Source organism: Doryrhamphus excisus, linkage group LG2 (assembly GCF_037039965.1).
Source record: "Doryrhamphus excisus strain RoL-2023G ecotype Guam linkage group LG2, RoL_Dexc_Guam_v1.1, whole genome shotgun sequence".
Taxonomy (NCBI): domain Eukaryota; kingdom Metazoa; phylum Chordata; class Actinopteri; order Syngnathiformes; family Syngnathidae; genus Doryrhamphus; species Doryrhamphus excisus.
Genome location: NC_136358.1, coordinates 2,264,824 through 2,287,758, shown reverse-complemented (window position 1 = coordinate 2,287,758; position 22,935 = coordinate 2,264,824). Strand labels below are relative to the sequence as shown.

The 22,935-nt window shown below is 43.2% G+C and overlaps 5 protein-coding genes and 1 long non-coding RNA gene across 7 annotated transcripts; 2 read left to right on the top strand and 4 right to left on the bottom strand.

The window, feature by feature from the left end:
- Nucleotides 1-157: 157 nt before the first annotated feature.
- Nucleotides 158-2,167, bottom strand: ponzr4 (plac8 onzin related protein 4). Its single transcript, XM_058068635.2, has 4 exons — nt 2,132-2,167; nt 1,875-1,991; nt 652-806; nt 158-582 (listed from the first exon to the last, which is right to left on the bottom strand). The coding sequence occupies exons 2-4, from the start codon at nt 1,981-1,983 to the stop codon at nt 463-465; spliced, it is 384 nt and encodes a 127-aa protein (XP_057924618.2). The 5' UTR covers nt 1,984-1,991; nt 2,132-2,167; the 3' UTR covers nt 158-462.
- A 964-nt stretch (nt 2,168-3,131) lies between these two features.
- Nucleotides 3,132-5,340, bottom strand: LOC131126003 (placenta-specific gene 8 protein-like). The gene is made up of 4 exons (XM_058068122.2): nt 5,241-5,340; nt 4,885-4,996; nt 4,661-4,815; nt 3,132-3,810 (listed from the first exon to the last, which is right to left on the bottom strand). Exons 2-4 carry the CDS (start codon nt 4,985-4,987, stop codon nt 3,622-3,624), a joined length of 447 nt encoding a protein of 148 aa, XP_057924105.2. The 5' UTR covers nt 4,988-4,996; nt 5,241-5,340; the 3' UTR covers nt 3,132-3,621.
- Nucleotides 5,341-7,328: 1,988 nt separating this feature from the next.
- On the top strand, nt 7,329-10,170 carry LOC131124937 (uncharacterized). Of its 2 annotated transcripts, none has more exons than XM_058065943.2 (3): nt 7,329-7,616; nt 7,810-8,131; nt 9,184-10,170. In XM_058065943.2, the coding sequence occupies exons 2-3, from the start codon at nt 7,954-7,956 to the stop codon at nt 9,258-9,260; spliced, it is 255 nt and encodes an 84-aa protein (XP_057921926.1). In that variant the 5' UTR covers nt 7,329-7,616; nt 7,810-7,953; the 3' UTR covers nt 9,261-10,170. The 2 variants fall into 2 exon arrangements, with proteins under 2 accessions (XP_057921926.1, XP_057921927.1); XM_058065944.2 differs by having other exon boundaries at nt 7,329-7,724.
- On the bottom strand, nt 9,979-14,371 carry cldn7a (claudin 7a). The gene is made up of 4 exons (XM_058065941.2): nt 13,972-14,371; nt 12,660-12,824; nt 11,112-11,196; nt 9,979-10,988 (listed from the first exon to the last, which is right to left on the bottom strand). The coding sequence occupies exons 1-4, from the start codon at nt 14,192-14,194 to the stop codon at nt 10,820-10,822; spliced, it is 642 nt and encodes a 213-aa protein (XP_057921924.1). The 5' UTR covers nt 14,195-14,371; the 3' UTR covers nt 9,979-10,819.
- On the top strand, nt 11,830-17,797 carry LOC131124938 (uncharacterized). The gene is made up of 3 exons (XR_009128953.2): nt 11,830-12,168; nt 13,065-13,189; nt 17,011-17,797. It is a non-coding gene; the product is annotated as an uncharacterized LOC131124938 (long non-coding RNA).
- Nucleotides 16,746-22,438, bottom strand: chrnb1l (cholinergic receptor, nicotinic, beta 1 (muscle) like). Its single transcript, XM_058065938.2, has 11 exons — nt 22,181-22,438; nt 20,819-20,952; nt 20,694-20,738; nt 19,866-19,975; nt 19,682-19,790; nt 19,457-19,604; nt 19,176-19,361; nt 18,875-19,098; nt 18,624-18,802; nt 16,984-17,122; nt 16,746-16,899 (listed from the first exon to the last, which is right to left on the bottom strand). The coding sequence occupies exons 1-11, from the start codon at nt 22,272-22,274 to the stop codon at nt 16,759-16,761; spliced, it is 1,509 nt and encodes a 502-aa protein (XP_057921921.2). The 5' UTR covers nt 22,275-22,438; the 3' UTR covers nt 16,746-16,758.
- Between the last annotated feature and the right edge of the window lie 497 nt (nt 22,439-22,935).

Genomic DNA, 22,935 nt, shown 5'->3' with positions numbered 1-22,935 from the left:
AAGTGTGGCTGTTACAATCCACTTGCATGGATGCCACGTGGGGCGCTGACATACTGTACCAAATTCAAACAATAGGACGCAGGGACTATTTTGATATTTCTTTATTTTCTGAAAAGGGTAACCAAAATAGCTATTATTGGTACTGTATCAACATTACATTTTTCTCATTTTTTCCATTTTTTTGTGTTTGTTTTGTATTTTTCTTGTTTAATTGTATGCAGCCCATAAAAAGACTTCCAAGACACGGACACCCCTGATGTAGTGTAAAATAGCTTTATAATAACATGTCACAGAGGTCAAACCTCTCGTGCCATTCTATGACGGTCCATTTGTCCCAAACATTTATCAGCTGCTCTGTGACATTCCAAGACTGGAGATCTCAGATATCTTCAGCTGAGGGAAGTGGACACAAAGTCAAAACTGATGCTGTTGGCTCCAGCGATAACGCAGGGATAAAGGTCTTCAGGACGCCATGTTGACAAATGTAATGGGGTTACTTCTGACTTGCATCTCTCTGGCTATCTGGCACCATGTGCACGGCCCGCAGCAGCAACTGTACACGCAGTCGTTGCAGACCGTACCCTGTGGATGAAATAACCCCAAAATAAAATAACCAATAAATGAACCAAAAATATGATGTTGCTTGTCTACCTCAATGTTGTAACGCTGGCGTACGGACACCCTGAGGGCGGTGGTCATGGGCGGGATGATCCCAAAGGCGTCCAGCAGCGGTAGGCAGAGACACTCTCCGGCATCCACTGACGTTTTACACGTGAAGCATGGAAGGCACCAAAAGGCGAAACAGCCTGAAAAGGCAAACATAATAATAATAATAAAATAATTATAAAAATAAAAATAAAAATAAAAATAAAAATAAAAATAAAAATAAAAATAAAAATAAAAATAAAAATAAAAATAAAAATAAAAATAAAAATAAAAATAAAAATAAAAATTAAAATTAAAATTAAAATTAAAATTAAAATTAAAATTAAAATTAAAATTAAAATTCAATAAAAACAATAAGGAACCCCTTGTTTGCTTGGGTTGCTTTCCTTTCCTTGAGGTTTTAGTGTTGTGTGGTCCATCCATCTATGGTGGACTGGCTGGACTGACAAACAATATGAGAGGAAGCCAGACTACACCCATGCACGCACAGTGAGAACATGTAGGCTCCACACAGAGATGCTTGATGGGAATTTAAACCCAGATTAAATGGTGATGAAATGATTGAATGGTTGTTTGTCTATATGTGCCCTGTGATTGGCTGGCCACCAGTCCAGGGTGTACCCCGCCTCTCGCCCGAAGACAGCTGGGATAGGCTCCAGCACCCCCGCGACCCTCGTGAGGAAAAAGTGAAAAAATGAATGAATGAATGAATGAATGGACTGAATGCTTAGAAGAACTGAATCCTAAACATCAGCCTCACTGCATGGAAGCCCATAGTTTATTTTCATTATAAACTTGATGAAAAACTTTTTTTTAGTATTCCTAATTCTCTGCTGGTGATTATTTCCCCTTCTGGCCCCTTGTGTGCTTCATTTTTGAAAATGTTGTTTTACCTTCCTGTTGGCAACTTTTGACTCTTTTGTTTTTGCGAAAACGTTCCTTCCGGCTTTTTGTTCCCAGATCACACCACCACCCTACTGCATTTAAATGCTCCTAAAAGTGCACACAGTGCATACTGTTTTATCATATGGGGAATCCAAAGCGGCGATGCTATCAGCGCTTGCATATCCTCCTCAACGCCTCATCTCCAATCTGCAGCATACCTGTGCAATGAGGCTGCATCAGATCTCGCCATCGGCTGCGTGCACAGACAGGAGGCTTATAAAGGATCACTGGTCCGTGCATGAAAAAGAAAAACGCCCACTTACACATATTCACGTCCTGGAAGCAATCGCAGATGCCTGAGCTCCACTGGTTTGACATGGATGTCATGGTGGTCATGGTGAAGGGCTTGGGTTGGCTTAGTTGTTGCGACATGGTTGACTCTGAGGGACAAAATACATAGAAATAAATAAACAGAAATAATTCAACACCACATTTTGACTTTACTTTAAGACTTATCTGCATGTTTTGTGCATTTCCCGTAGCGTCAATGCAAACAAGATACAGTGCATGGACATCTTACCTGAGTGGAAGCGGTGTGTGGTGGAGGCTGGAGAGATGGTGAGTGATGCATGAGCATCTCCGTCCTGCTTATTTTATAGACGCACGTGTCTGTGTCAATCAAACAGGTCGGGCCAGTCGTATAGCGTGCCAAATCGGACGTGTCAAGCAGACTGATTGTGTTGATAAGATATACTTATTGAAAAGTGCGTCAGTGTCAATTCCCTTACGTGTTGCCAGATGCTCTGGAGTCAAATAAGAATACTTTTGTGTGCTGATAAGACATTATGATTAATATGAGGACAGTGTTTTTGTTGGCACAATGTGTCAAACTCAGCACTCTTACATAGTAAAACAGTATTTTCTTTTTTGAGTTTTTTATTGGCCTGCAGCACATTAAAACAAATGTTATTTAATAAGAAAAAGTAAACTAATCCAATCCCCTTTCCCCCGTCCCCTGGTGTAAATCCTGTGTTTACGTTGTGCTTATATGTACTTATACGTATGCTGAGTTTTTTTTTACTATACTCCCCCATAGGAGCTTAGTTTGGAATTTTTTTCCCTCCACTCTTTTCTTGTTGTTCCCTTTCTTCTCCCTCCTCCATCGCCCAGTTATCCCATCATATTATACGTACGTATATCCATGGACAAACGATTGCACTATAAAGGCTGATTCTGATTCGGAAAATGTAGCGGCCATTTTGCAAGAATAAAAAGAAATTTTAAGAGAAAAAGGTGTCATCTAAAAAGAGAAAAATGCATACAAAAGTTGCCTCTCGCTCTAAGTCAGCTGGGATAGGCTCCAGCATACCCCTGTCGCCCTAATGAGGATAGAAAATGAATGGATGGATAGATAATAACATTCATTCATTCATTTTCTACCGCTTTTTCCTCACGAGGGGTCGCGGAGGGGGTGCTGGAGCCTATCCCAGCTGTCTTCAGGCGAGAGGCGGGTTACACCCTGGACTGGTGGCCAGTCCAATCACAGGGCACATATAGACAAACAACCATTCACACTCACATTCATACCTATGGACAATTTGGAGTGGTATGTTTTTTTGGAATGTGGGAGAAAACCGGGGAGAACATGCAAACGCCACACAGAGATGGCCGAGGGTGGAATTGAACCCTGGTCTCCTAGCTGTGAGGTCTGCGCGCTAACCACTAGACCACCGTGCTGCCAAGATAATAACAATATAACATTAAAGATTCTTGGCTTAATGTTCACATCAGTATTTTTGCCATGGAATCAAAGGCTGCTCATTAAAGAACATATGCATAAAAATATGATAACTCAAAATATTCCAAACCAAAATACCATCTGCCGGCCTTCTGGTAGTGGTGTTCTTTTTCGGTTGACACTTTATTTGTATTCTAATATAAGAAACTAGCACATAGTTAAATACGTTTTGTCATTTCTTGACAACAAATCTTATGGAGGCACAATACTTTTGCATAAATAATTTTGCACAAACAATCTGATGAAATGAAAGCACAGTGAGTCGTAGTGGTTCAGACCAAGTGCGACCCCTGCAGGGGAGTGAGTCTAATGTATTTGCTTGCAGATGAGGACGAGGAGGAGGAGAAGGATGACGAGGAGGAGGTGTGAGCTGCAGCCCTTCTTTTCAGCTCTCTGGAGATCTGCATCCAAGATAGCGAGTAGCAGCAGCATCCGTACAGGCAGTCGCTCCACACGCTGCCCTGCAAGAGAGCACGTGTGGGAGGCCCAAGTTCGAACACTCGCATGGATTTATGACTCCATATTATCACGTCACTCTTAAAAATCATCACTCATCCCAAATGCAAGATTCTTCTGATTTATGTGCACAGTGGAGCGGAGGTGCATCTTGTTACTGTAGATACTCATCATAAGCATATGCAGGAACATTACTGGGATTTGTGTATTTGTCACTGAGAAATTTTAAAAAAAATGTTACATATTGCACATTTCAGGCTCAGGCTTTAGCAGTACCGAGCGTGAGCCGCGGCCCACTCCGCCTCCAGTGGAGCCAACATTACCAACCACCTCCTTCTACCATGGCAGCGCTCCAGCTCTCCAAACGCCCCCACCTCCATTTTTACTGTACTTTCTGAGCAGCAACATCAAGCAGCAACGTAGAAATGGGCCTACCAATGACCTTAAAGTTGGGGTACTACACCTTTTAATCAAAGCAAGGTCGTTCATTCAATAATGTAAGATAAGATAAGATAAGATATGCCTTTATTCGTCCCTCAGTGAGGAAATTTGCATTGCACAGCAGCAAGAGTACATAATCAGTTAAGCAGTACAAAATACACAATATAGAAAAATAAACAATATAAACAACCCAAGTATTAACAAAAACAGTTTTTCCCAGAGTTACGTATATACAAATAAAGTATGCAGATAATATGAAACGAGATGAAATATATGACCAGTCTATACACTGAGATGTTGCTAGTGAGTTAATATGAGGCATTATGGAAATACTTCACATCGAATATTTAGAGCCCTTAATATTGCACATGGAGGTTGATCAGATATTGCACAGTGAATATTTGAACACAATACCTGTATGCCGTATCTCTCCCTCACAGAGGCCCTGATGGCGAGGGAGGCCGGGGGCACACAGCCGATGCAGTCCAGCAGGGGTAGCAGTGGGCACGCGCCCGCCTTGCTGCTCACCTTACAGGTGAACACCGGGAGGCAGCAAAGGGCGAAGCAGCCTACACAAACACAAACCGGCTCAGCGTGGACAAACATGATAACGTAACGTTATTAGTCGGCTTGCTTACAGTCTCCCAGCTCTTCATGACACGCACACAGACCCGTGCTCCATTGCTCGGCTCCGTGGAGGCGCCTGCTTTGCGGTTGGACCCGGATCACATGTCGGGGCATTGCTGACCTCTGAGAAATTGAACATTATTTTGGTGTCTTGTTAGATTGTGCAATTGTACCTTATGTTGTGCCCACCATAACACATGAACACACAAACAGGTTACAGGTTGTTAATAAAGTAACATTTGGGCTAACAGACTTCAGTGGACCAGATTGGACCCTGCTGACTCCAGTAACTCTTTACTAGATCCTGTCGGATGCGCGTCTATCAATGATTCAGTGCCGGAAAAGATACTAAGAAAGCAAAACTTACCGATCAATGTAGTCTTCTGAAATCTTTATGAATCTTGTTGCACTTTTGTCTGCCCGCTACTGCTTTAACTCCCTGTGTGCTTGAGCTGCGGTGTTTTGGTGTAAACACTTCAAACTGGTTCCTGTGTGACTACTGCTGACCTAAGTGATGTTGGTGTTGACAGCTTTGCCGCCCGAATAAGGATGCGGAGACAACAGCTAGTTTACCATTTAAATGACAAATACTCAAGGGACAATTCAAGTTATTTCCTTTAAACTAAAATAGCCAAAAACTTACCACTTCCACACGGATAGGGAGGATAACTATTAACAGTTATTTAACCTTTAACATGAACATTAATCAAACGTAATATTTTTTTCTGGGTACATGATACCATGCAGCATCCATATCAAATTTGCATGGGCCGCACTAACATTAAACATTCATATCAAGGCGGGGGCCTCAAACTAGTGTCCTGCGGGCCACATTTGGCCCGCGGGCCGCATGTTTGAGACCCCTGCCATAGAGTGTCATTCTCTGGGTCTGCATGAGTGCTGCTGAGGGGCAAAATTAATTCCAACAGAAGTGAGCAGCTAGACAATGGTGTCTTGCTGACTGTCAAGCACGGTGGTGGTAGTGCTGCATGAGTGCTGCTGGCACAGGGGAGCTGTGGTTTCCTTGGGAGAGAAATGAGTTTCCATCATTTGAAACACCTCCAAGGTCGGTGCTTTCTTGAGGAAGCTGAAAGTGATGGAGTGAAGACGCATGTTTCCTCACCGTGAGGGGTACTCATTGTATTGCCGGCTATTTCGACAACAATGCTCGTGTGTTGACTCATTTTCAGCGGCTCGTAAATCTATACTATGCTGGACTACTCTGAAGTATATATCCTAATTTACTTTCAATTGTGTTGTCCCTCAAAGCCTGCATAATGTTTACAGTGCTCCCCCTCATAGCATGAAGTTGTTATTTCTGTTTAGGCGATCTGATGGGAGTTTTATGCCAGGCTGCTCATGCATGAGGGCCCATGCTGCTGACTCAGGGAGATGACTGGCTAGATTAGCGGAGCACATATTTCACAGGAGCTCTTCTTGTACAACAAAAAGGGTAAAGTTGAAGTTGTTTTGCAGTTGATTTTAACAAAGGGAACAACTTGGAAGGTCTGCAAATCTTCAAGCTTTGTCCGTGGATGTGAACTTTGCTCCCATGGCTGATGGATGGAACAGCGTTAAAACAAATGGCAAGACAGCAGCGGTTAATATATCACAGATTTATCCTGTCTAACACTCATTTATCAAATGGGAATTTGCTGTTTGATGTTTTAAATCTAGGACTTGACGGTACCAAGATCTACGTCCGTGCAAAAGACCAATCTGTGGTGATACATCAACTCTGGCCTGTGACACAGCCATTGCTTTTGTGCAGGGGTGTCCAAACATTTTCTCCAAAGGTCACAAACAAAAAAATAAAGAACAGGAGGCCACTTTGATATTATATATACATTCGTATGTATTAACAGCTCAAAAAGAACCGTAAATTTAACACAAGCTAAAAACTTGCCTAACATTATAGTCTCTTTAATAATAACAACATTTGAATCACACTTTAACCATGTTATTATGGTACCAAGAGTAGCGTTCAAAGAAACTATTCATTGAAGTTGAATTTACGTTTTGAGTGTAGATGTAGTTTATGGGATTTCCGAGCATACTGTACTTAAATGCATCAAATTGTACTTTTGCAGTAAGAGTTACTTTAGTGAACGAGAAGGATATTCACTTATTGGTTTTCCTTTGTCTTTCCATTTATTTAAAACACATCATTAAAGACATGTTGATTTTTTGGAGTGTCACTGAATGCATCTCGAGACTGTCTCGTGACAATGAGGAAGTGTCTTTCCAAGAAGGACTAGAGGACTAGAGATGTGTTTAGCCCAATTATTATTTATACAATGAAGCATATTGATGACCTTTTTCTATTTACTGTGCCTGTTTTCCTATTTTCTAGTAATATTTTGACTATTCCTGTAATAGTTACAGGCCTGGTCAGGTGACTTCCAGCGTCATGACTAATGCATGAGGCTTATTGAGCTGTGTCACTCATTGGCCGAGTCACGCATCTAGCATCTACCTCTGTCCCTCTGCGTGACGTGCGTAATTACGCACCGCTGCTTTTTAGGCCCACCTCTCCGCAACATTTTGCATCGCAATGATGTGCATATATTGGGGTAGGAGTGTGTGAGGTTGATTAAAACTGGAGGGTATCGCCACCGTTGAGAGGAAGAGGCTCCTTTAAATAAATCCACTCGCCCTAGGTGGCGCGTAGAGAGAGAGAGCTCCAGTAAACAACAACACGGTTCTGGGAAGTCTTTTAGCGGCTTCGGATCTTCACTGGAAGGTAATTGCTGGGATTAAACTCTTTCTAGATGTGTAGGAGGTGGTTAACCTTGCTGGGAAGCGTATTTCTTCTTATATCTCGGTTAGGAGTGTTGACAGGGTTGTGACGGTGAGATAAATTGCGGCTTTCATCTTCGTCATCTTCAACATATATTCAACATTTCATTGTTTAAACTTTTTTTTTAAATTCACAGCTCATAAGGACAATCCCAACGCGGTATTGTGATCAATATATTCATCGCTGCCATTGCGGAAGTGGAAGAGCAACACAAAACAAGTCGCCTTCGTGCTGTGGGGACATCCAGTGGCCAAACTAGGTACTGCAGCTCTTTGCAGCTATGTACGGGTCGTCCGGCATCCCCGAGCTCATTCCACCCACAGCACCGCCCCTGCAGCCCGGTGAGGGGGGGCAGCACGGCCCGGGTCACGGCCAGGGCAGCGGCCCCAACGGCCCCAACCCCCAGAGGCTGGGACAGAGGGCCCCCAAACTCGGCCAGATTGGTCGCTCCAAGAAAGGTAAGTTTTCTATTCATTTAAATGTTTTTTTCTTGATGTGTTTGGGTTCATGATGAGTATTAGTGGCATTCAGCATTATTATTTTAACTCACAAACATAGCAAATGTGCTGTTTGTTTTACAACCACTGTTAGTGTGTATTTATTATTATTATTATTATTGCATTCATGAGGGATTCACACATTTTTTTCAAGCTGATACCATTAACTCCCCTGCTTCACAATATCTACAGTATAACTGATCACATTTTCTATCTATTATTTTTACATGACGTTTAACTGTTGTTTGTTTACATCTGGAGGCAAGCAAGGTGAGCACTTGATTCACTCACCTCCACCTACACCACAGTACGGATAATTTCGCCTCATCGGAGCGTATTCTGTCATTACCGTGTTATGAGACCTTTTTTTAATATTACCGGATGAATCGGCACGATGTCATCATTATTGATAACTAATAATTATTGGGCTGTTTGAAATATTCCAAACCAAAATGCCACGTGTTGGCTGGGTTGAATACGTAGGTTACTATATTCTCCTATTTTTTTTCTAGAATATACTTTCAAATAGACACTAAATTAGATTATTATCAGGCCGCGTGGTGGTTGAGTGGCTTGCATGTAGGCTACAAAGGTAGGAGATCGAGAAGACCTGGGTTTGATTCCCAGCATGGGTATCTCTTTGTGGAGTTTGCATGTTCTCCCCGTGCATGCGTGGGTTTTCTCCGGGTACTCTGGTTTCCTCCCACATTCCAAAAACATGCTAGGTTAATTGGCCACTCCAAATTGTCCATAGGTATGAATGCAAAGTTGCAGAATTTGCATGTGTCACAGGCTATTCGTACTACTTGTCTTATTAGTTATTAGTATCAACATTTTAGCTTTTCATAGCTGCTCTATTTTTCCAGGAGGGCAAAGTGTTGCCAGGGTTTTATGCAGCTTTCACACCACATACATACATATAGTATATAGTACAGTATATGTAAGTGTATTATCATTCATAGTAGCGATGTCATAGTTCGATGTCAGTGTGATTCCGTCGCTTCCTCTTATAGTGGACTTGGATGATGAAGTGCTGGACGACATCATGAACAACAATGGCCAATGTCCCGTGTCCATCCCCATGTCCTGAATGAGGAACTCCACCGCAATGTCTCCATGTTTGATGCCCAGTGTCTCCAGTGAAGGGATGTGATGGCACAACAAGGCCCAAAGAGGGGAGGAGCCTACGCCTTCATTGTAAATCATTTCACCTCTTTCCAGACTCTTCATGGGTCTGTTTGCGTCCCCCCCCTCATCTCGGGAGGTCCGAGTTGACTTCTTGACAACAGCTGCTTGTGTGGAGTTGCACTGATGGAGTGTTTTGGTAAGAAGCTGTGATGGCGTTGAAGCACCCTGCTAGCCTGCAGGTGGAGCGTCATACTGGTCAAGTGCTTTCTGTTTTAAACAGTAAATGAAAGCTTCTTATTTATGACATTTCATGGAAAAACTACTGATTTCTGTTAAAATATGAAGCAAAACACTGTTGTGTTGTTTTTTTTTCCAAAGTGTAATTTTTAAATGGTTATTTTTGTTGGTTTGCACATTGTGGGAATGCTTTACGTTACGTGCAGTGACGTGTTGCATACTTCTATGCATGGAGTCTGTAAGAGCATCATCCCCAAACTCAGTGTTCCCCGTCTCTAAAGGGCTACAAATATGTGGCAGTATTTTTCTCATTGCACCGCTGTGGCCTGCATGCTGACGGCCGAGTCGCTGTGGCAACCGGGGGACGGCGGGTATAAACATATACAGTTTTGAATGTTTCATTGAACAGGACAAGACAATCACATCCTCATGAGAAGCACCAAATAAATGACTTTTAATTGTTGTTGTTCTTGTCCAGAGATGCTTGTGTTGATTAAATGTGACTTATTTATTTTTTAATTCTTTAACAACTACTATATATTTTTTTAATTTGAATATGTCTGCTGTTTGCATGCATGGAAGTGGTTAATCGTTCAAACTGCATCCAGGGAAATAAAAGACATATCCTCTTGGGATATTTGTTGTTTTTTTTTTAAACAGTTCAGATATATTGTATTTAAAACACCCAACAATTGTAACAATGAGTTGTTTTTAGTTCAGCAGGTGTCCACAATGTGACAGGTTTCACATAGCATGCTGCACAGAATGATGTTTAACACGTTAGTGTGGAGCTGGTATTTTTATCCAAGACATCAGTTTGTGGTTTGGTTGTGTTCATGACATCACCATTTATAATGTTACACAACCTTTATTTTTGACATACATATGCTATACATGCAAGAGTACTTAATGTAAAAAAAAATGTAAAATTTCTTCTACATTTGGCAAAAATAAATAGTTGCAAACTCATTTGATCTCCTAGTGGCTTATTACATGCATGTGGCTACACCTGTGTTGTCCAAAGTGTGACGGCCTCGGGACCTTGTTCGGCCCGCAGCTCAATTTTTAATGGATTTGGGCATGATGTCAAAATAAAATGAAGTAAAGATGCATGCATGGTGTTGCATCTTGCCAGTGTATTATAATGTCACACCGGGATATTAGGACTGAGTCATCATCAAGCAGTTATTAAAGGCACACATGAGGAAATAAGTCCCACTAATACAGTAATAAAAACTTACACTCTTTGTATAACAATAATAAGAATTGGGGAGTTGGGCATATTTAGACATATTCCTTATTGCTGCTTCCAGGCGCGGAGCGAGAACTGGCAATGGACGGGTACTTGGATGCTTGCTTCTTTCGTGGGCAGGAGGCGGCCAACATCGCGCCGCCCAGGACATCCAGGAGGGAGCCGCCCCACGCAATGAAGATGGCGGCGCCAAACTCAAACCTGTCACAAAGATCAGCTCTTTTTAAAAAAAAACTCACAGTTGAATTAACATTGGTGTTTTTTGTTTTTTTTTTGCACACTGGAAAAGTCATTCCGGCTTTCAAGGGGTGGCCCTGGCCTTACTTGGTGTTGACAGGGGTGTAGGGGTTGTAGAAGGCCCGGATCACGTTGTGAGCAAACCAGGAGCACGCCACAATGGCACACAGCCCTGAAGAGGAGAGAGAGGTTTTATATTTTTGTGTTTTTTTGGGTCGTCTCAAGTCGGAATCCAAGTCTGGCGCACAGTGGAGTCTCTCAGTCCAGTGACCTCGAGAGGCCCGGGGGTCAAACTACATCACACCCACTGAAGGATTCAGAAAGGGTCTTAAAATTTTTTAACACAGGATTGCAACTTCAGAATCCAGTCAGGGAAACGAATCATTTACTCCTCTTGTGTAGCTGTAAGGTAACCATAACCATAACATGTGTGACTGTACAGTTACGTTTTCATTTTGACATGTGTATTAACACATTGGGCTCAAAATCACACTAGAGCCTAAAATCCAGTAGGGACTTTTTACTGTTTACTGTAAAAGTGTCGAACATATGTTATGACTGTTCCCTTCTTATAACTTAAAATTCAAATATAAAATGTAAGTCAAAAATGCAAATTCAGCAAAGTTAAATGTGTTGCTAGTACAATGTTCCCTCGCTCTGTCACGTTTGTTTATTAGTATATGAACACGATTACAGGCCGAGCCTGACTCTTTAAGAAGAACTGCATTGTGGGACATGTAGTGCCACCTGTCTTCAATAGCTGTCCGTCTGCACCGCCCATTGTTTTTTGCTCCTGATTGGCTGTTGACCATTGTCAATCAATCTACTTCGCACAGTCCTGCCGATTGCCGTGTCTCGCTAGCTTGCTAGCTTGCAGTATTGGTATGTTTGCAATTTTCTCCGTTACAAAACTCACAATGTCAATGAAACGTCCTGGGTCCAAAACGAAGAGGAAGATGCTAACAATGGCACAAAAGGTTGGACTTTTGGACATGTTGAAGGAATGTTGAAGTTACGTGGCTATTCAGAGGCAATATGAATACTGGAAATGCACCTTCCGTTCAAATGATGACTACAGCAATATGTTTGAACACGATACAAGGATACAGAAACACTACAGTACTGGAAGAAAAGGAATTAAAGCGTGAGTTTCTTTTTCCAACCTTCATCATTAAAATTCAAACAGGTTTTAACTTTTTTGAGAGTGTTTAAACAAGACAAACATGTGAGGACATGTTAATGTCTGTCAGAGAAAAGTATGTTAAGTGTATGGTTTGGGGTTTTATAATGTGTATAATAATAATAAGATACTTTTTTCGGGTTATTAAGGAACCTAGCACCCCCGCGATAAACGAGGGAACACTTTATACCTTGTTGACTGGGATTCCTTGATGTCTACTTTTCTCTGTAAGTAGCTGAGCTATCTTGTATTTCCTTATTTGCTACTTTGTGCGTTTTGTTTGTACTTTTGGCTTCCTAGTAGTGGCGGCGCCACTAGTTTACTCTTGCACAATTCAAAATGTATAAAAAGGAGCAGGAAGAAGCAGATTTCACTTTCTGTGTTTGAGATGTTTACATTTTATTAATGGAGAAAAAAAGAGTAAATAATATTAATTGCTTATTCAGGATACTTACCTCCTACTAGCAGGATGATGCCCCCCGTCATGGCAACGCGGGCCTTGCGGAGTTTGTCACCCCCTCCGCAGGTGGTGCACTTCATGCCCATGCAGGCCACGCCCAGGCCCGCCACCGACACGATGATGCCCACGATCATCAGTGCCCTGGTGGCCTGCAGAGAGCCTGCAGAGAAGGACATGACGTTACAAAAGATGTTTTTAGGACATTGTTATTTATGATGTGAGGGTTTGGCCCGCAGTGTCAACTCTTCCTGGAAGAGAAGCCATGGGTAACAACACGCTGTGGCGCCACTCGTTGAAATACGATTGTCCTCTCCTCATCTGTCAGTGCTCCCCACCCCACCTCCTCTCCACCTCCTATAAAGCCATCAGGGTGAACCTTCCTTTGTCTCTGTCCACCTAGAACCAGTCTGTGCCAGTCCTGCCCGGCCCGACCCTGCCCCGCACACAAACAGCATCCTCCTGCAGTGAGGGGTGCGATGGCGGTGGGAGGCCTCTATTGTGAGATGGTACAGTCTGGAAACAGTGGTATGTACCAGCTTGTTTCACATATCCTGACATTTAAAAAAAGTTGACGTGCTGTACCACGATTCAAGCTTTGTAATACAACTTCCATGTGGATGACATGTTACTACACCGTATAGATCAACATAATAATGACACTGCCATATTCATTTGAGGATATATTTATTATTGCGCTACTGTAGCACTTGTGTCTCAAAACCATAATAAATATAAGGTTGAGTATCAATACTATTACTACTACTAATAATACACAAGTGTTAACTCGCAGTTTGTAATGGCAGACTTTTGCACAAAGTTCTTGTTGCGGTTCTCATTACATGGTGGTGTACCTAATAATCTGACTGGTGTGCGCGTGACTGGTAGCAGGGCCCTCTAGTGGTCATGTACTAAAAGAACATGCATAAAAGCATTTCAAATATAAACAGTAGTGCATTAATCCAAGGGGGGTCGGACCTTTTTCTCCTCAAGGGCCGCATACAGAAAAACTGAAGGCTGGAATTGGCAAATGAAATATGCTAAAATCCAGTGTAGGTAAATATATGTTAAGATATATGAACAAAGCATGCACGTCTTTGTGTAATGGTTGACACAGCAAATTTAAATTTCAAATTCAAATATATCTCCTTAATAATAAATTCACTTTATTTTTACAACACGCCAAGGACCAATATAACACGAGCTTGGGCCGCACTTTGGACAACCCTTCCATAAAATAAATCACCGCAGGACATTGAAGACAACCTTGCATTCTATTACCCTATTATTATTTCTGTATGAAGACGTACTGTCGAGCTGCAGGATGGAGTCGTAGATCTTGCACTGAAGCTGCCCGGTGCTTTGAAAGGCGCAGGACATCCACAGTCCCTGGTACATGGCCACGGCCGTGATGATGTTGTCCCCGATGTAGGCTGACATCTTCCACTGGGGCAGAATTGTACCGATAATCAGGGCCACGATGCCAATCAGAGACATGAAAAACCCCAAAAGCTGAATTCCAGAGTTGGCCATTTATCCTTCTAAAAAAGGCAACAAAATAAGCTTGTCCAAAATGTATTAAAACTCCTGTATGTGTGTTCAAGTTCAATGTAAAAAGCACTTGGGAGTGTGTGCGTGTGTGTCCTCTAAGGGGTCTTCTTGGGGATGGGCATGTAAGATGTGGGTGTGTGTTGTTGTCATGCGTGCTGGGAAATGTTCCCCCCATTTCCAAGCAAACAGGTTGCCACTGGAATCCCTTTTTTTTGTCAACCGTCTACTCTACAAACATGTTCACATCCTTGTGAGGAATTTCATAGTGTTTGTTTTTGCATACTTGTCTTCCTATGAGTGCATGTGTGCTGACCTAGATCGAGGTGTTTTCCCACACGGACGATTAATTAAACGGCTCAGTCGGAGCAGATTTACAGCATATCTCCGAGCCAGTGATATGCTAATGAGGGGCTATTGTGAGGAAAACATGTACAGCATGGTTTAAATTTCAAATAATCAGGAAAGTCTGATAGCCACGATAATTTATGTCATATTCGTCATGGTTCCCCTCAATTTCAGGTCAATATATGCTAAGCATATATTCATATATTTAAAAGGTACATTATATTTCAGTTGTGTTAATATTAAAAACACAAAAGTTGCTTTTAGTACAATGTTGATGTTAGGTTTATATGTGAATGAAACTTGTATGGTGTCGAAGGAGGAAGTGTTGTTGCAGAGAGACGTGTTTGCGAGTTGGAGATATGTTTATATGTGGCGTTGGAAGTGAGCACTGCTGTTGTTAAGGTATAGTGATAAAGTCAAGAAAAGAGTGTTAGACCGTTTACATCGGTGGGGATGCCACCCTTGCCTCCGCCATGATGATGGATATGTTAACGTACATGTTAACGTATTCATTTAAATACATTATTTACTGTTGTTAATTTGTTATTTTTCACAGCTCTTTGATTTTTCTGCATGCTTTTATAAGCAAGTTTACCCGTAATCTTATTTTGATTAAAAAAAAAATTGCAAAGGTGTCGCAGGCCATTACCAAAACAAGTGCTCCACACCAAATACATCCACCTTTACAGACGTGGCTTTACACCAGACAGTAAAATTGCCAGCGGAAGTGATAAGCACCATGCCTGATGCCCCCCCCCCCCCCCCCCCCAACAACCTGGCAGGTGATCAGGAGCGTGCTCACCCCCCCCCCCCCCCCATCCTGGATAGATTTAGCAGATATTACAAGGTCTGCCATAAGCTTATTTTTCCTTCCTCTGACTTGTGCTGAACTTTTGTCTCCCGCCCCGCCTCACCTCCGTCTCTTTTCGCCTCAACAAATGCTTCATTGTTGCTCGGGACCCCCACCCCCCACTTTCACCCTCACTTTGATAGGAAGGATGAAGACATGAAGGTTGTGTGTGTTGCTGTGGACAGTCCCAGGCGCCTTCCAGTGGTATCTCCATTGGTAACCTGATTTATATGATGTCTTCTTGGCTTGCACAGAAGACAAAAATTGCACTTTAAAGCCACCCCCCCTTCTTCTTACACTCCACTTTTCTTTTATTTATTAGAGCAGTAAACACAGATTTGTCTCGCTACTTTAGCCCTTGCTTAATGCCCGATAGAATGAGAGAGGGAGAAAAAAGCTAAATCAGCCCAAAGACGAGCACTCACAGCATTCTCTCATGCCCCTCAACACCCCCCCACCCCACCGGCCACATTTCTGAGGCCTCCTCCTGGGTTGAAGTGCGCGAGAAGGAGGGTGAGTCCACCGATTGAAGTCCCACAAGTGCCCCCATCCCCGATGTCGATAAAGCACCCACGCATGGCTTTTCCCTGAAAAGCTCAAATGAGGGGGACGGCGCCCTTTTGCTTCACGCTCAGTATCCTCCTCACTGGGGGTTTTTATGTAACTACAGTTGAACTACAGAAGTAGGACAGGGACCAGTGGTCCTCTGGAGACAGCTAGAGTCCTTCTTTTCACTTATTGGAGACATATTTTCACCGTGTGAACACCCTCTCGCTGTCGCTGCACATCAGCAAGCAGGAAAAACAGCTGATGACGTCACACACTCTGGAAGCCAATTAATGTCCTGGAGCGTTTTGTTTTGGGCCTAAAAGCAAGTTCCTCAGTCTCTAGTGCATAAACATTTGGATTCAAGTGATTAATTTGTGTTGTTATGAGGAAATTAAAGAGCAGAAATGGTTTTGTAATTGTTTTTGCTACTTAGTGTTGCATTAAACTAACAAAGGTTAGCTTCTGTGTTCTCAATAGAACTCTAGTGGTCCCTGTACTTTGAAATACAGGTTCAATGCTGCCCTCTAGCGGGCACATTTCTACACCACAACCTGCACTTTCCAAACGCTCCTTAATTATTATTATTATGTACAATATAAATAACAAATAATGGACACATAGCATTGTTTTAGTTATTTACCTGACATAATGACATACCTTTATGACTGATAGATGACATTTTGTAGATGATAACAAACACCACGATGGGAAAGTCTTATGTTCTGTTGAGCTGCGTTGGAGAAATTTAGCAACAACATGACTCTTTGGATTCTTTTTGTATAAAGGGCAGTTTGGGGCTCGCTTATGGGAAGGGGTTGTCGGGCGTGTAGTTGAAACTGGCATCCAAGAACATGGCCAAGGTGCCCAACGTGGTGATAACAACAAAGAGCCACAGGAACAGACGGTCCACCACAAGGGCGATGAACTGCCAGTCTTCTGTTATCTGCACACACACACACACACACACACACACACCAGAGTCAACACTCCAGCTGAATGGATGTCATATATTGGCCATGCTTCTCACCGAATCATCTGTGTCTTGCTTCTTCAGTTGCTCTGCCATGTAGGTCACGGCAGCAATGGCTGACTTCAGGTTAGGAGGAAGGATCAGACAGAATCCATCTGCTTCTGGAAGTCTCTGAAGCTGCACAGGACTGTCACACCTTAAAAGGATGAAGAAGACCCGGGACATTAGGATGTGAGGGTGTGAAAGCACACACCGCAAAACATTAGGTAGCTGCAGAATCAAAGGTTGTGTTTTTTTTTTGGTTCTGTACTCTGATGTGGTCTAAAAATGTAAAAAAAAATACTGGACTGGTCGGCAGCCAATCACGGGGCACATAGTATAGACAAACAACCATTCACACTCACAACACTCACATTCATACCTATGGACTATTTCCATCCATCCATTTTCTATGCCGCTTATCCGCACGAGGGTCGCAGTACTTAATATTGCCATTTGCTAAAACAAAAGTCATGTTTTCAAATATAGAAATAAAGTTGTTAATATACAGTATTCCGATCTAATTACTAGTAATTACTGTAAGTCTCTTTGACCTTCTGACACCTTCACAAAAGGCTCACTGCAGACTGGAAAAGCCCCCCCACCCATCCCACCATTTGTTTCAATACATGTGCTCTTGTTGACCTTTGCAGGGACAAAGTGACATTTGCTGTCCACCAGAGGACACAAATGCATATGCGGCTCTTCTGAGCTCTTGAGTGACAGCGGCAGCACACGCCCAAAACACAGCGTGTGGGGTTGGGACCTTTGACCTGCCTGTTTTATTACCCCTGCAAACCTTGCGAACACAGGCACATGTGTGCACACACAATGGAGACATAAAACAAGAGCATAATGTTTGTAGATTGTCAATTTAAAATGAAATCATTATTGAGGTGTATTATGACATATTACAGTAACCTATAATAAAAAGCCAAGATTTGGATGTTTTGTTCTGATAGCTTGACCTACAATGGATTATTATTAGCCTCTTCTATGTACACAACATATTCGCCAATCCTTTTAATGCCCTAAAAAGAGTGGTGTGGCTTGTCAAGCCGGCACCTTCACACTGTCTGCATGCACTTGGATAGTGTCATGTTTATGGCGTGTACTGCAGCCTGCAGCACGTACCGCAACGGTAGGCACCAGGCGTCAGCAAAGTTCTGAGAGTTGCCTAGACACGGAGCGACAACACAATGAGCAACCCGGAGATATGTGTATGCGTGTGTGTAGTCATAGTGGAGTTATGTTATGCTTTACATGCCATCCTCATTCCATAGTTTGCACAGTCGGCCGCAGACACACACAATGAAACACACACATACTGTCCTGTATGTTCCCGACGTGCGTAAGAGTGCTAACAACTCCTATAAATGAGCTGCAAAGATCGACACTTCACTTGACTCGGATCACATGTGGTACCATCGTTGCCACACAAGTCTTCACACTCCCTCCACCTACTTTCAGCAAGATTAGACCCTGATGCCCAACCTAAACAGCGGCTTAGGCGCTGGCGACTGTGGGCGGGATAAAGGGCTTAACTTGACTCTGATGCTCTGGGAACGGGCCTAGAGATGGCCGGGACCGGGCCTCGGCCCAGGGAGGCTGTTTGTGTGGAGGTGAATGATTCTTTACAAACTTCAATGTAGCTTTACCTGCCTCTCCAGGGTATGACAAGATCAGGGTTGATCTTGCGGAAGAAGTACTCCCCACCAGGCTGGCGTCCGTTGAAGTTGTGGACGGGGGTTTCGTTGCAAGAGTCGTCCTTCAGCAGACAATCGTCCGGCTCTGGTCGTGTCATGCCAATGTACTTTGGCAGGAAGTTAATGAAGAGCTAAAAATGGCAAAACCACAGACGTCAATCGGATCTTTTTGATTCTCCAGGTGCAAATAATCAATGACTCACCTTCCGAACCCAGTTGGGCATGATGTGAGTGCTGGGGCTGCGGTGGTGCAAGTTGAGGACGACCACGCTCAGGATGACCGAGAAGGTGACCAAGATCATGGTGAACATCACGTAGTTGACGATGATGGGGATGGCCAGCGATGTCTCGGGGACTTTGTTCGCCAGCAGGAGCATGAAGACAGTCAAGGCAATCAGAACCGAAATGGAAAGGGTCATCTTCTCGCCTGAGGACAAGATGATGAAGTGATTGTCCAAGTGGAATTGTTGTGGAATTTGTTGGACTTGGACATCAGCGACAGACCTGCTCCAGGGGGAAGGTAGAAGACAAAAATAGCCAAGACGCTTGTGAGAATGCAGGGAACGATGATGTTGATGATGTAGAACAGAGGCTTCCTCTCGATGATCAAGTAGAATGTGATATCCTCATACAGGTCGTCTTTGACGTTCTTCCTTGAGGGTTTGTGACATATTGCCCACTCCCCGTTCTCTGTTGGCGAACACAGGAAGTAAAATGAAAGACAATAGAAGTAATAGCTCAACGTCAACATGGATCAGGATACGCAGAAGAAGTATTTCACCCACCCGTGAATGCGTTCTCATCTATGACAATCTCCTGGATCTCCTTGCCTTGATCATCCAGAAAATACTGCAGTTCCACTTCCGAGGCGTCGTAGGTATACGAGCGGAATATCATACTACAGTTTTGCCAGTCGAAGGGGAAATATGCAACCTTGGGATTGGTTTCAGGGGTCATAAGAGGCCATGAGTATTTCAGCATGGAGAACATGCTTTGCAACCAGACTGTACCTGGATGGAGCAAGAACTGCGGTAGATGGCTGGCGGGAGCCAGTTGACTGTGCCGTCATTGTACACCAAGACGTTGACATACAGAGCCACATCAAACTGACCGTCATTGCTGTGGAGAAAACAAAGGAAATTTATTTCCCCACATTTGTAACGTTATCAAGGACAAACTGAGGGGGGCACTCACTTGTTTATGAGGTAGACATCAGGACGCCACACCTTGTTGGCAGGAATTCTTAAAACATTAATGTTGTCATAATCCTTTGGGTCCCATGACAAGCGGTAGTCTTTCCACTCCTTGGAAGGGCAACATTTAACAACTTGATTTTATATACAGTGGTGTGAACAAATATTTGCCCCTTCCTGATTTCTTAGTTTTTGTTTGTATCACTTAAATGCTTCTGATCATCAAACCAATGTAAATATCAGTTGGTGGCAACACAACTGAACACAAAAGGCAGTTTTTATATGAAAAATTTTACTATTAAGTAAAGTATTACATTATGGGGCTCCAGCAAACCACAGCGAGAGCCATTATCTACAAGTGGCGAAGACATGGTGGCCTTGAGACCCCAGAACAGCATCCAAATAAGTGCAGACCTACCAATGGAGTTTTAAGACAAAAAAAAGAGAACTTCATACCAACAGTAAAATATGGTGGTGGTAGTGTGAGGATGGTCTGGGGCTGTTTTGCTGCTTTAAGACCTGGAAGACTGATAAATAGAACCATGAATTCTGCTGTCTACCAAAAAACCCTGAAGGAGAATGTCTGGCGAATTGTTTATGATCTCAAGCTGAAGCCAACTTGGGTTCTTTGGATTGAGGCTTTGCAGTAGCCTAGTCAAAGTCCTGACCCGAATCCTATTGAGATGCTATGGCATGACCTTAAAAAGGTGCCGAAAGTGGGTGGAGCAAAATTCCTCCACAGCACCACATTTAACTGCGCCTCAGGAAGAGGCAAGCACTTTTTCACACCACTGTGAGCAGATAATGGCGGCTGCTTTGTCTCTCATACCAGATTCATGAAAACGTTGGTCGTCATCTCTCCGTTCTTTTCATTCTGTAAATCCGAGGGCAACCGTTTGTATTTTGTACGTTTTCAAGCAGATCCATTTGCACATACGAGTGTGTAAATGATACCAAGCTGACGAGCTGGGAAAGGGTCATCCCCACCCGCACCATCACTCTCTCCTCCCAGTACTGAGCGGGCCGCACCTTCAGGTTGTAGTTGTTAAAGATTTTCTGATGCAGCTGCCGCTCTATTTCTGACGCACCTGGGCCAACACAAACACAATTTTATTTAGTTTTATTGTGTATTCACTAAATAAGAAATAAAGAGGAAGGGTGTCCAAATATGTGTTCCATCAAGACGACTGAGGTGGACAAAGAAGGACAGGCAGGACGCCCGGAGTGAACGGTCAGCAGGGCAGGTGCTGGTGGTGTGCGATGGGTAGCAAAGGTGACTGAGCTAACGTAATTGATATGCAGCAGGGGAGCGGGATCAAAGGGATGTCTGGGATACCATCGCCATCTGGGCCCGAAATAGACTCTGATTATCAAACAATGATGTGTTAATATGTTTCATTAAATGTGCCAGGGAGCACTGTCTCACAGGTTGTTTGGGAGTAGAATAAAATGACTTTACGTTTAGGTGATCTGGTGGTTGTATACAATAACTTTATAACTGGGATTTTATGCACGCTTTCCCTGTCTGACATGAGGTCAAAGGTGAAAGTCAAAGGCATCCAATTACTCCCTCCTTTGTGTTGCCCTTGTGTGCATGTCACAGAATGCAATGTTATAAAAATGTACTGAGAAGCATCAGTTCATCGACAGTCTCTCCAATCAAGACATTTTGGAGAATTGTAAGCTTACAAATTTGGGGAACACTTAGTGAAAGACCCTTTACTACACAAAGCAAGGTTTGTTTACACTTGTTAGTTTTGGTTTAACTGAAATCTGGTGAGGTTTGCTCTGCTAGTATGGTTTGTTTGGTCAAGTGTGAACACCATCATCCCATTGATTGGCTGACACAGGGACTCTCTGCCACAACTCCGGTAGGAATACCGCCTTTATGCTGCAAAACAACATCTTGCCGCTAATGTGAAAAACCAAGTGAAGCAAATGAATTCCCAGGATTAACAAAAGAACTCCAACCGCTGGACATTGGTGTAAACAGGGCAAACACACCTTTACGAAGATTGAGAAGCATCTCCGCCATATGTGACTGGATTGTTTATGCTTGGGCTAATGTATCTGCTTTCGCTGTTAACATCAGAAAATATATCACAAAAGCTCTTCAGTCAAGTCCTTATTTTATGCACATGTTCTTTACTAAATACCAGCGTGAATGCAAAGTGAACCCCGACTAAGTTATGCTAACTTTTGTAAAAACCAGAATACCAAATCACAAGTGTATGATAGCAACCCATCAGACAGCAGCTTCAACATCACAAATGGCCGCTGTCAGATGTTCTAAATGAAAATTTTCCGTATCCTTACCGGTAAAGGAGAGACAAAACAATGCGAAGATGAACTGGTTGATCCGCACATGAACGTTCATCATCTTCCTCATTGGTCCACTTGTGGCCATCATGGCATCTTCTTGTGGAAGACCAAAGACCACCTCTACAGGCACCCAGTTGCAAGCAAGATCAAAGCCGTGGTTTTCAGTAGCTCCAGGTTGGGTACCTCCACTCTAAGTCATCTATTACCTTTTGGCAGCTCCGTCTCCTTTGTCTTTGCTTGGTTGGGACCATATCTCAACTGGGGCCTGATTGGGTGCTGGTACAGGGAGTGACGAGAGGGTGGAATGTGTTTGTACTGGGAAGCCTTTGGGGCAGGCACCTGTTGGTGCTCACCAATCTGAGTTTGGGACAGTGGGTAGCAGTGTGGGGGGGTGAAAGAGGAAATGGAGGGGTCGTGGTGTGACGGGGGTGAAAGGACTAGCAGTAGGTTATGGGCTATGACAATGGGGATATTTTTGGGGAGGTGTGCATGTGGGCGGAGTGGAGGTGGAGACAAAAGATGAAGCAAAATGTATCCTCCACATGGAACATACACGATATTTCCTCTTTTCCTGATAAGTTTAGTTTCTTAAAGGCCAACTAAACCGATCTTGTATTGTCATCATTCATAAATAATAATATCACCTCATCCTCGCTCTGAACATTCAACTTACCATCCCATCCCATCTCAAGTATTGTGTCTTAGGTCAGACTGTCCCCCCCGTACCTCGCAGTGGTCAGGGTCTCCAG

Coding starts and splice junctions, on each gene's coding strand:
- ponzr4 (XM_058068635.2), bottom strand. CDS start 1,983: ATGTCGCAACAACTAAGCCAACCCAAGCCCTTCACCATGACCACCATG. Junction 807..1,874: donor CTTCCAGGACGTGAATATGT/GTAAGTGGGCGT, acceptor TTGCCTTTTCAG/GCTGTTTCGCCTTTTGGTGC. Junction 583..651: donor GCCAGCGTTACAACATTGAG/GTAGACAAGCAA, acceptor TTTCATCCACAG/GGTACGGTCTGCAACGACTG.
- LOC131126003 (XM_058068122.2), bottom strand. CDS start 4,987: ATGCCCCGACATGTGATCCGGGTCCAACCGCAAAGCAGGCGCCTCCAC. Junction 4,816..4,884: donor TCATGAAGAGCTGGGAGACT/GTAAGCAAGCCG, acceptor GTGTTTGTGTAG/GCTGCTTCGCCCTTTGCTGC. Junction 3,811..4,660: donor GGGAGAGATACGGCATACAG/GTATTGTGTTCA, acceptor GCTCTCTTGCAG/GGCAGCGTGTGGAGCGACTG.
- LOC131124937 (XM_058065943.2), top strand. CDS start 7,954: ATGTACGGGTCGTCCGGCATCCCCGAGCTCATTCCACCCACAGCACCG. Junction 8,132..9,183: donor GATTGGTCGCTCCAAGAAAG/GTAAGTTTTCTA, acceptor TTCCTCTTATAG/TGGACTTGGATGATGAAGTG.
- cldn7a (XM_058065941.2), bottom strand. CDS start 14,194: ATGGCCAACTCTGGAATTCAGCTTTTGGGGTTTTTCATGTCTCTGATT. Junction 12,825..13,971: donor CTCCATCCTGCAGCTCGACA/GTACGTCTTCAT, acceptor CCTTCTCTGCAG/GCTCTCTGCAGGCCACCAGG. Junction 11,197..12,659: donor CATCATCCTGCTAGTAGGAG/GTAAGTATCCTG, acceptor TCTCCTCTTCAG/GGCTGTGTGCCATTGTGGCG.
- chrnb1l (XM_058065938.2), bottom strand. CDS start 22,274: ATGATGGCCACAAGTGGACCAATGAGGAAGATGATGAACGTTCATGTG. Junction 20,739..20,818: donor TTTCCCAGCTCGTCAGCTTG/GTATCATTTACA, acceptor TCGGATTTACAG/AATGAAAAGAACGGAGAGAT. Junction 19,099..19,175: donor CTACCTTCCCCCTGGAGCAG/GTCTGTCGCTGA, acceptor TCTTGTCCTCAG/GCGAGAAGATGACCCTTTCC.